The sequence below is a fragment of the Diadema setosum genome, chromosome 13 (assembly GCF_964275005.1).
Source record: "Diadema setosum chromosome 13, eeDiaSeto1, whole genome shotgun sequence".
NCBI lineage: Eukaryota > Metazoa > Echinodermata > Echinoidea > Diadematoida > Diadematidae > Diadema > Diadema setosum.
In genome coordinates, this window is record NC_092697.1 from 9985425 (window position 1) to 9998475 (window position 13051).

Here is a 13051-nt window from a genome sequence, read left to right on the forward strand (position 1 = left end):
ACGTATTTCCTTTCCTATTTTTGCACCTGGCGAGTAAAGGAACACCCTATAGGCCTACCGTGTTTGCATAGGCCAGGTCATGAATGTATTAGCTGGAAGATGTAAATCGAATTAGGATAGTTTCACATGCAAACAACTTTGCAAAATAATGTACAGGGCTATAACAAAGTATTTCATTTTCATAAAAGTGAAAAGACGATTAAAAAGTCACGCGTGTCAGGGAATCGATATTATCTAATTTGGCCTATCAAGGTCAATTTCCTTCAAAAGTTACAGTTACATTTTAAGTAGATCAATAGGCCCGCTTAAAGAACTATCTAGTGCTCTTAAAAAGTAGGCCTTTGTATTGCGCAATTTTACATTATAATCAATACATGTACCAAATCTTATATGAAGTGCTTATAAAGTGTATGTGGGGGGATCTCAATCGCGGGGCTATTCCTTAAGTTAGAGGCCAAGTCCTATTTCTTCTGAAGAAATAAACAATCAAGTGCATTTCTTACAAGCTGTTAACAAGCTGGTTGGAAATAATGCACAATTGTACTGAATGTAACTATGCAGCATTTACCTGAAGACAATGAAAACCTTAATAAAGAAAGGGATGACCTTAGAAACGCTGAATTTATTTAAGGCTATACGAATACCCATACTGATTTCCACAGAAAAAAACAGCAACAACTCAATGTTCATATATGTGTGTGCATATGATATGTATTTGTGTGTGTGTTTTTTTACTTTTAATTGCCAATACCAAAAGGTTATAATCTTCTTTAACAGGTTCAACCTAAACCCGTGTTTACAAATTCATCTTGAGACATCCCTTGTCTTCTCTCAAAATATGTAGCATTTTGTAATCTACAAATAGCCTTTCTCAAGCTTCATTGTTGTCACAAATATATATACTGTAACTTGAACAGAGTTTATAATTGACGTGTCCTTCTTATTATGAGGTATACTGATTGGAAATGATATCATGATTTCAGCTGCTGCCTGTGGATGAGCCGATTCCACAGACTGTTTCGTCAAAGCCTGAGAATAAGACTAAAAATCGCTTCAAGAACATTTTGGCCTGTGAGTGATCCATAAATCTTTTTGTAAAATAGAATTCAGGGTTATTAATGAAAATCATGCATTTTTTTCCTTTTAAGGCTCTGGTAGAGAATATTAACGAGGTAGGAATCAATTTAGACACACACACACACACACACACACACACAAATAGTTACAAAGGAAAAGAAGTTTCTTTGCTAAAAGCTTACAATTTTTCAATACCAGATTTTGATAAGCAATGAAAAAAATTATATCACATTAGATGTAATTTAATTCATCTTCTGATGCTCATGTTTGATTCATGATTCTGATGTTTAGGTGAATACAGGGACACATATGTACATCAGTGAACACAGTCATACAAGAACATGCTCCAATGTGCAAAAGAGAAAGAGAAAATGAAAAATTGCTCCCTGAAAGTCTAATTTATTGAAATTCAGTCATATTGCATATTTTTCATCCAATCTACTTAGATCCATTTCAGATTTTGCTCAGTAGGAGCTCAAACATATCTTTCCTCCCATACCCAAACATGTTGACAAATGTTATGCATGACTGAGCATGAACTTTAATGCCAACAATGACAAATTGTACGTTTTCAAAGTTTGCATGTTATTGTGAAGAACAATTCATCTCTCTCTACATGGGTGAGATCTATCAATGAAAGTGATCAGTCATCAGGCCAGCCTGCTGGACTACAGGTTTGTATTTCAGGTTTGTTTCTAACCTTTTATGGTTCATAACCTTCACCATGGCCACGTTGTCGATAACTTAACCTGGTCCCTCCCATAACGGCCAAACCATTAAAGGGATGGTACAGTATGATGCGGAGATGAGAATATATTGGGCTTTTAAATTTTTGTGAGATACCAAGAAAACACTTATGAAATAGTACAGATCATACCATTTTAAGAGGAATTCAAAGTTTATTTGATGAAAATCGGGTTTGGGATGACTGAAACATTCAAAAACAAAGTAAAACAAAGCGATCGTAATAAAGAGTGGGTCCGAAACTTCATTAGAATCGCTCTGTTTTGGATATCTCAGCCATTTCAAACCAATTATCATCAAATAAACGCCGAACTCCTCATGGAATTACATGCTCTTTCATATTTCATAAGAGGTTTCTCATTATCTCACCAAAAAATGTTTAAAACCTGAAATTAGATCTCAACCAAAACTGTACGATCCCTTTCAACATTTTTCTTTTTTCACATTCAAGATAATGGTCTCTTGCTGCGAGCTTTATTGTGTTGAATATGCACGGAGAAAAATGGACTGTGTGGGTTGGCCTCTGTAGGAGTGACCAAGTTATCGGACAGGTGGCCACGTTAAAGGTTATGGACCATAAAATGTTAGGAGAAACACTAAGCACAAAACCCAAACACAAACCTGCCTTCGAACAGGCTGGCCTATTTGGTCACATTCATTGACAGATCAGATATCATCCATGCAGTGAGACATGCATCGTTCATCCACAATAACAAGCAAACATGAAAACTGTGCAATATGTCATTGTTGTCTTTAGAGATCATGTGCTCAGAGTCATACATGACGTTTGCCAACATAATTAGGCATCGATGGAACGAGGAAAAGTTCCCCTTTCCTCACAACTAACATTGCGCTCTCCATAGCTGACAATTATAAAATAGTAGCCCTCCAAATTTGGATTACCTTTTTTTTTTTTTTGATACGCACTGTATTTTACTGTCTTGAATAAAAATCTGAACTTTAATAAGTGTTTGCCTTCTTTTTGGCCGAGTGTAAATGGATAACACTGTCTGCGAATGTAATACTGGCACCAGTGATGTTGAGAGAGCAAAGGATCAATAAACGTGTTTCAATTCAATTCAATTCAATCTAACTTTATTTTTATTTTCATTAAGATAAACAGGGAAACTTATATACATTGCAATAGCAGAACATATGTGTAATAAAAAAAAACAAACAAACCCGTAAATTAACAAAATACATGTGATCATGAATAACAGCATAATTGTATTTTCAAGGTATATACATAGGCGTATAGTAAAAATCAAATAATAATGGGAATGGAAATGGAGGGTTTTGTGAAGATTTAGGAAGAGATTTATGTTTCTACCCCTTTTCTTTCTACTCTATCTGTGACTGCATCAGATGATCACTCTCGGGTCATCCTGGAAACCGTACGGGATGATCCTCACTCAGATTATTACAACGCCAATTTCATACGTGTAAGAAAGAAGAACTTTCTTGAGTGACATCAACTTTTCTATTTATTTATTTATTTATTTATTTATTTATTTATTTATTTATTCATTTATTTATTATTTAGGGGGTGTATCGTAATGCAATACACGTCACATTAGGATGTTGAAATTGATTGTTCTCGTAATACCATCTGCGTAGGTAAATCAGGTTTTGAGATTTTAAGGTAATAGCTGGTTTCCTGTTTCACGAGTTTCGTGCAAAGAGAAGACTCATCTCTTTTTATTTCAAAGCTATAAACGATTCCGTGCAAAAAATATAATGTACTAATAATATAATATCCATCTTTAAAGCATATGCAGTCACTGACGAAAACATCACATATCTTATGTGAGTCATCACTAAATTACTCTGTTTATATGGCCATAGATATCATAAAAGTCATGAAAAGGGCAAATAGACTGATGTGGCCCCTAAGAATAAAGAATCTTGATATTTGTTCAGAATCTAAGCATCTGGTTTTCTTAATCATTCTTTTCCCGTGTTTCATTGTCTGCCATGCTCTGAAGTTCGAAACTTTGGAGACTTTTATGGACTACACATTGATACGTTGCTTTGAACTGACCTAATGTGTTTAGAATGCCTGATTCCTGCAAATTTGTAATATTAAATGGAAGAAAGTTGGCGTATACATCATAAGAAACTTTTTGTAACTGCCTGATGCTTTTGTGGTAATATGTCAAATATGTAATTAATGCATTTAGGCCCTACTTACAGTTGACAGTTACGATCTTACATTGACTACTTAGCATGAAGCCAAGTTCATCAGTAAATGAAAGAAAATCTCGGTTTCCTGGAAAAATGGTTTCAAAACTGCTGGAAAATAGAATACATTGGGAACTCAAATTATTATAATTGTTATTGTTATCATCATTATTGTTATTATTATTATTATTATTATTACTATTCATTATTATTACTATTATTCATGAGCGATGGTATGAACATTTTAATCCTATGATTGATTATAATTATTCTTATGTAATGCCATATCACTTTCACAGAAATGCCCACTTTTATTCGTTTTTTGCAGTATTTCATTATGCCAGAAATAATGCAGGTATCATTTTGAAAAATGTGTATTATACACATGTCTATTGCAGAAAGGGAGAAATAATGTTTTTTTCCAACTCAAATATACCTTTTCAGCCTTCAGTTCATCTTTTCTTTACCTGACGCTTAATAAAGGGTAAGATGTCAAAGACAAATGGTGTTTATGTCTATTGAATCATATTAAAGACTAAATGTTTTTAAGAAATGAAAAAAGTTGATCTAAATATTTTGACGCATATTCTAATATTTTGAAATTGTGTCAATTATATTTGTCATATCAGAACCACAAAGGAGAGAAGATGTTCATTGCCTCACAAGGTAAGCAAGTTCAAGCACTCACTTAATTGAGGCCGTGACTGTGTTTGACTCTGATAGCATGTTTGAGCGTGTGAGTGTGTACGTTTGTTTATTCGCTTGCGTGCTTGCTTTTAATTTAGTATGGCCAGCGTGAGACACCTTCATTGATAGACGAAAGAACCGGGTAAGTCAACCAAACATATATGCACAAATCAGAACGAAACTCACAGTCAAAATATAGGACTTGAAAAAGACTACGGGCAATTAAATGTCCCTGTTATTTCACACCAACTTGGAACATCGTGAAAATGTATATACAAGTACATAATGAGTGTGTGTGTCTGTGTCTGTGTGTGAGCGTGTGTGTATACATGTATATAATCATGTACATTATAGTGGCGAAATACACATATATTATTCAATTTCAATTTCAATTCCAATTTATTTTCATATCTCTTAATGAAAAAAATACATTCAATATGGTTTATTGTGCAAGTATAAAAAAATAAAATAACAATCCAGCAGCTCGAAGGCTGATACGGTTGCTTTACATTAGAATCATTAAAAATAAAGACATTGATAGGATAAGCATGCGTGAAATATGTAAAAAAGAAGAAGACATAATATACATCAGACCGGGGCATCAGAAAATGGGATAGGCTGATAGGTGAGAGTATTGCACAACAGGTAAAGAGATACAGTATGTACTTGTATAGAGAATAACAAATATGGCAAGATGGAGACGAGCGGGCAAGGAAGTAAAATGTTAAAGTGGGTGAAAAATTTCAATGCACCGAAGCATGAGAACTACAAATAAAGATTGTGATATCGACACAACATCAAGCGGAAATACATATTAGTTATCATACAAAATCCGTAAATTATTAAAAAAAAAAAAGGATAGGGAAATATACTGAAATAGTGGAAAAAAGGAGACAAAATTTTGATATAAAATTGAAAAGGAAAACCTAAAAATTATTGCCGGTTGACATATCAAAATTTCAATACCATTCAAAACGTAAGGATGTGTTTCCCATGGTTAGTGAAAGGGGAAAATAACCGATTGAGGTGGCATAAAATATGACAGATGACATCACAAACACATACAGAATCATACCATAAAACAACAAAAAAGTAAAATAAACCAAGAAATACTTCATATTATATCATATCACACATACAAATTTCTTCCCTTAACCACGTTGACTTTAGAAACATCCAACTATTTCAGTCCTTCAAAACCTCACTATTTAAACATTGTTATTTATGCAACCATCTCTTTAAATTATACATAAAACAACTCAAAATCTAAATAAGCCTACACTTTAACCTTCTCATGGTCATCCACAGACGGCGCCACCAACCCCAACACACAAAAGATGCATATCAAATACATTAAAATCATAATTTCCCTCTGCAATTTCATATTACATATGTATTTCACATATCACTGTCATAGTTTGCTATACATATCAGATAAAACAACTCAAACTCCAGATGATCTCTTCCTCGAACTTTCCCTGTGGGGGCGCTATTCATTACAAATCACACACACACACACACACACACACACAAATGCATTAAAGCCATGATATCTGACAAACACCAAATAACTCCCATAACAATTCAAATTAATACATTACAAAAATATTTATGAATCATTTCTTCATATAATTAAATGTATCATCTAACACCTGTGTTTTGTTTTGTTTTTTAATGAAAAAAACAGAAGCAATGAAAAAAAAAACCGAGTCATTCACAAACAAAACTACTTCACACTGTCCAGCAGCAAAATTATTACAGCCAAAAAGCCCAGTTTCATCTAAAACCATTATACGTGAACTGAAACCGAGGGAGGGGAAAAAAAAAACATCTCGGTCATTCTATTAAGAAAAAAAAAAACAAAGAAAAAGGGCATCTCGGTCATTCCATATATAAAAAACGAATGAAGGCCAAGCGAGTATTAACACCAGTGAGCAACAGCACAGTGAATTAAAGATTGTAGCACAGTATACCTGAAGCACGCCTCGTGTATTGCTTATAATTAGCACTTCATGACCAACATACTCAGTACACTCTTTATACACATTGCTTGGGGTATCATGAATATTCAGTTATCAGTAATCAAGTATAAACATCAAAACCGAGCAGACAGCGATCACGTAATTTAACAAATCAGAGTAAACATCATTAGCTTCTGTTGTAATTGCCAGAAGTATGAGATATGGAATTATATTGATATCCAACAGTATGAGACTCATTCAAATTCACGTAACATTACAGATTTGAGTTAAGTAATGCAGCAAGATGAGGTATAGATGACTGTTTATACCTCTGAGTTCTACAGAACTAAATAACAACATTTAATAATACATGATAACCAGCTAGGAGGCATAATAGAATACACATAGAAACACAAACACATAGAAAATAAGTGGTCGATTTATGAAAGTTGGAATCTGAGAATGAATGCTAAAGATATATGATGAAAACTACTTAGAAGCAAGCTTGTTGAGCGTAGGTCTCATGCTGGGACTTATGACCTTGTCTCTTTTTTTTTCCCTCCAGCTCCCAATAATGCTAGCATTCAAGACTTCTGGCGCATGATCTGGCAATATAGAGTGAACATTGTCGTGATGATTAACAACACAATCGAGGCTGGAAAGGTAATAACTAATTTTAACGTTACATTACAATGTTCAACTGTATGTTAATAAAGTTACACATAAAGATGTGTCATATGCAACTTAAAGGAACGCCAAAAAGAATCATTACACTTCAAAAAAAAAAGAAGAAGAAGAATAGAATAAAAAAAGTTGACAGAGGTTCAGATGTTCATTAATATATATTCAATCTCAATCACATGTAAGTTGTTCTTCATTCACACCAGTTCTGGATACTGAGTGTTGAAACAAACTTGCTGAAACAAGCACTCACATTTTTGAATGTTTCTGTAACATGTCTGTTGTGATGGTAGTGGGTCAAATGAATGTCAATGTATCGTGCATGCACGACGGAATATAATGATGCCATACCATACGATACGATATCATATGATACAACACACCGCGCCCTTCCATACTATAAGTTCCTTGACAGTGCTTTACATCACATCTTCATCTACAGAGTGAAAAAAAATAACTTACACTCAGAAAATAGCAATTTGCTTTAAAAACCAGACGTGAGCGATCTGGCATCATACACGTTTTGAAAGAGTGTTTTATCCTTAATCATTTGATATTTCTTTGTTCTTTTTTATTTTTTTAAATTTTATATCTTTTGCTCAGTATGTCTTTACGAATCGATGAGCAGGAAGCATTGATTGCAAGAGTGCAAAAATAAACTCGAGCAAAAGTATGAAGTGAAAACTGGGGCCTGTTTCATAAAGAGTTGCGATTGATCTTACGCTCGATTAATTGGGCGTAACTCGTTGAATCGAGCGTAAGCTCAATATTGTGCTTAAGTCATAAATACAGGCTTGATTCTAAAGAAAAATCAAGCATAACTTTCAGGAGATTAAGCGTTACTTGCTGTCAATCGCAGCAAAGTTGTTTATGAAACGCAATTTGCGATTGATCGCAATTAACTTACGCTCAATCTTTATGAAACAGGCCCCAGAATTGAATATGAGATGCATGGCATATGCTTTTTTCAGAAGCAACGTTCACATACACAGATTTCCAAATATAATTGTAACGATGTTTAGAAATTAAGCCATTCTCAATTATCCAACAAGGCGTAGAATGAATTCCATTTGCCCTTTTTTTTTTAGAACATTGCTGGTTCAGAACACCTTCATTTACGATGGGCTAAGGTATTGGAACTCCCTATTAACAATGTAATAACAACTAAAACTTTGAATTCTTTTAAGAATACATTAAAATTATTTTCTTAACATCTTACAATATGCAACCGAATTGGGTTGGAATTGGGTCAAATTACATATAAAGCATTTTTCTTTTTTAGTAAATTAGTCTGTCAAACACAAGTCCTCCTCAGATACTCCTGTTATTGTACCGTATACATTATTGTGCATATTCTTTTAAACTTCATTTTATTTGCAGACGACACCAATGTTTTTTATTCCTACAAGGACATTGTAACACTGGTTGATACACTAAATACGGAATTAAGCAACATCTCGAAATGGTTTAGAAGCAACAGGCTTTCATTGAATATTGATAAGACATGTTTTATACACTTTCATACCCTTCAATCCCAACCCACCCTTCCTCAAAGAATTTTTATTGATGATATAAACATTGCTGAGAAACATTCAACCAAGTTCCTAGGAGTAACCCTAGATAGCAATCTAACTTGGAATACTCATGTCCAGAATATTACAACAGCGATATGTAAAGCAACTGGTGTTTTAAGAAGAATAAAATATTTAATTAATGATCAAACTTTAATAATGTTATATAACACTTTATTTCTACCATATGTAATGTACTGCAATATTGTATGGGGCAACTGTAGCAAAAGTAAATTGAACACTATTTTTCTTCTCACTCAAAGATGGAATACTCTTCCTGAGGAGTTGAAACAGCGTGCCTCCTTGCTTTCATTCAAATTAAACTTAAAGAAGCACATTTTATTACAGTATACACTTCAAATACGAACTAAAAACCAATAATTTATATGACTAATGTTGATCTCCCGTAGCAACATCCCATATCGTCCCCTCTTCCAGCAAACCAATTCTTTTTTTTTTCTAAATTCCAGCCTATCTGTCCTTGTGCACCTTCAAGCACTTCCATGCACATTCACCACCATCACACATCAGAGTTTATTTTCCCCTGCTATCTTCGCAGCAGAATTTGTATTGTTAGGAATCTAGTACGTCCCTATCTTTTCCTCGGGCCGGCCATCTTTTCAAGCAATGCTTATAATGGCGGCCCTCTGCATGATCGCTTCTTAACTATAATTGTTATTATCCCTGCTGCATAGACATGCATACTGTATATTATATCATTAATTCTCTTTTATATCATTGTTTATGCAAGTCAAACGACTCTGTGTTAAATTCACTTTGTATATTTCCTACATGTTCATGATTATGCTACTCATGTATATTGATTTGCTGAAAATGAAATATCTATCAAATCAAAAAAAAAAAAAATCAAAATATTCTCTCCTTCTTTTATGTCCGCTCTTCTGCATTCTTTCCGGTATATGTATACAATTCTTTGCAATATAGTCACTCCAGGTTGCATTTTATCATTACATCATGGAATCCAGGTTGCTTGTGTCCACGATGACAGGTGTTGTAGTTTCATTTTTTTTTTCTTTTTCCCCCTTTTCCTTCCTAATTTGATCTAATACCAGTTGACATTGGTTCCTTTTGATTTTGTTTTATATCTATTTGTAGTTTCATTAATTCATTATTCGTTCTCTTGCCTTCTGAGGGTCCCATATTATTGTCGGGCTAGCTTTGCTTTATAGTGGGACCCTCCATTTCTATTATCATCCCTCCGCATACATATGTATATATTAAAAAAAATACAGTTAAGCTTTTTGCATTTTGTTACTCCTTTTCACATGTATTTTGTTAACTAAAGCCTTTGCAATATTATTACAAATATACTCTGCATATACACTGTATATGATTTTCTCTGTTTATTTGATGGAAATGAAAATAAATCTGAACTTTGAACTTTGAACTTCGTTTAAACTTATTGCTTTGCGGGGAATTCAAACTTGTAGGATCGCTGCACAGTGTACTGGCCAGAAAAGATGAGTAGCAGCATCCAGTTTGAACAGATGGTTGTGACTCTCAGGACAATTGTGGAGAGATCGGGCTCCATTCACAGGGTCATGGATATAAAGCAGGTGCGTCATAACGTAACGGCAGGCATGTCGGGGCAGGTATATAGTGTGATGGCAAACATTTTTGTTAGGATCTACGTACTTATGAGTGGCCACAAAAACGCAAATTCGACACATTTGGAGACTTAACTGACGATATTCCTACCATTAATTGAATGACGAAGCTATTGTGTTGTGTGCACAGAATACAGTATAGTGCCAAAAACAGAAAATTTGCCATCATATTTTTTTTTTCTCCAGAATTAAGTCATGTGAACTACTTGAAACATGCCATCTTTACAATGATCGGAAGACTGATGGTTGGAAATGAGTTTGCAAGAAAAACCATTGAAACTAAGATCTTCATTCAGAACTTGTGTTCCGCTTGGTCCTTCCCATTTATGACGTCATCCAGTAGGCTTACGGTTCCCTCCATGTTGAAGAGGATTGCGGTCATGAGTTCGCTTTGTGGACTCCTAAGCCGCATACCAGCATCCGTGTACTCCTAGACACCTTCCATGAAGTTGGTGATAGATGACATTTGGATTTTGTCATCGTTCAGCCAGTATTACTCGTCTTGTATAAATAGCTTCATATCTAATCGAAAAAACAAACAAACAAACAAACAATCAAACAAACATTGAATGGTAGAACAATATGGCGCAAAATAAAAATATGCCAATAAAGAGAAACTTGAAACTTGTGATATAAGCAAGAGGGTAACTGCTTTCTTGGCTAACTTGTGTAAATCAACACACCTGCATGCTGATAACAATGATGCATTTCCTTCTGTAAAGACTCAGCGTATTGATGTCTGAAAAAAAGGCTACTTCACATGAAAGGGCAGGGTGCTACACACTTAAGCATACGAAGGATCAATCGAATTGTCGGCAGCGTAAAATCAAGAAAACCTTATTTCAATAGCAACAGTTACACAACTAATATATTTTATCAACCATTCATTCTGTCTCTTGCATTTAAAAAAGAACACAAGATTAAAATTAGTTTCAAGATTATCTTATAAATTCAGCAAGACATTGACAAGGAACAAATTGATGTAATCGTTACACAGGAAAGCGTAGGAAATGTCTGGAAGTATGCGCGTAAGTATGTTAACTTTGATTACATAATGCGCTGCGAATTTCGATAAAGCTCATGTAACTTGTAATTTGGTGCCAGCTGTGATCTGCTACTCTTGGTATAACCAAACATTTGATTGTCATAATTTTCATGCCACTCATAGGTAGACCGGAATGAAGTCTTGAAGGTTCACCAGTTTCACTTTCTGGCTTGGGAAAATCTGAAATCCCCCGAGCATCCCACCACTCTCCTAACTTTCACCCGTGCTGTCAAGCAAGCTCACCAGAAATATGAGGGACGTCCAAGTGGATCAGCACCGATCCTTGTGCACTGCAGGTTAGTGAAAATGAGACAATCACCCAAAGCCTCATGAAGTGCAGACTTCTGATGATAACCAGAAAAACCTCCACCACTCACATTTGCACTGATAAGAATGATAAACAATATAGCCATTGAGCTGTTACCATGGCAACATACTTCCCACTATTTGTGAAAATTTTCGCAATGCACGGAAGCGAACCATATTGCATCTTGCAAACGTCTATGTATTGCAGGTCTGTAGCTAGGATTTTTCGCGGGGGGGGGGGGGGGAGGCAGGTAAAATCTGTTGGATCTTAATGGGGAAGAGAGCGAAGAAGGGCATGAAGGGTGTTTAGCGACAGAGCATGGGAGGGTTCGGGAGAGGGAATGTATTCCCACTCTGAAAGGTAACTTTGATTGCATTTTCAGAAGTTTTATGCAGCGATATGGTGAAAACCTTTGGTGGAATGTTAGCATTTTTTTTTCAGCCCAAAAAGTAAGACGGTACATTCGTGATCTATTTCAATTGCAAAGACAAACAAACAAACAACCGAACAAAAAAAAAAACCAAACAAACAAACAAACAAACTTAATTCTAATGATATTTCATGATTAATTTCTTATTTACTAATCATATCATTTTAAAATTTTACATTTAGCGACAGAGCACGCAGAGGGAGGCCGTGGGAGTGGGAGGGGGACACGAGAGAGATTTATGCATTTTTAGATTCGGAGTTAAGCAATGTGATGCACACTTAGGGTGTGGTATCATAGAATATTTCAGTCGGAATAGTAAGACGACGTGTTTGTTATTTCAGTTCCAAAGAATGTTTAAACATATCAAGCGGTCACGCCAAGAGAATTAAGCCCTGAGACCCCTGTCCAGTCACGTTCCCGTATTGTACAATTTGACTGAAATGAGTTCTAAACGATCCATAGTATGAAATAAGAAAACAGGCTGTGGGTACTCTTTATGAGCAGGGCTGATGAATCGTGATAAAATAGAGTGGTGGAGCTGCGTGAGCCGAGAAAAATCCATTCTAAAAAGGCTGATTTCTCCCATGCATGAATTCATGCAAGCCTACAAAGTACAAAAGATCCCAGCTTTAATACGAATCAAGGTTTCAGAATCAACAATATCGGATAGGGTAAAAGGAAAGCCAGTCCCTTTCATTTGAAGCACATGATTTAATAGTATGTTTAAAAATGCTCCTGT

At 35.0% G+C, this 13051-nt stretch overlaps 1 protein-coding gene across 1 annotated transcript in view; it reads left to right on the forward strand.

Moving 5' to 3' along the window:
- LOC140237161 (receptor-type tyrosine-protein phosphatase S-like) overlaps positions 1-13051 on the forward strand; it is an 80379-nt gene that overhangs the window by 37726 nt on the left and 29602 nt on the right. Inside the window, exons 15-20 of the mRNA XM_072317103.1 lie at positions 984-1071; positions 3187-3263; positions 4632-4668; positions 7216-7313; positions 10354-10479; positions 11699-11871. Of these exons, the coding sequence (XP_072173204.1) occupies positions 984-1071; positions 3187-3263; positions 4632-4668; positions 7216-7313; positions 10354-10479; positions 11699-11871 (599 nt within the window). The remainder of the gene's footprint in view (positions 1-983; positions 1072-3186; positions 3264-4631; positions 4669-7215; positions 7314-10353; positions 10480-11698; positions 11872-13051) is intronic.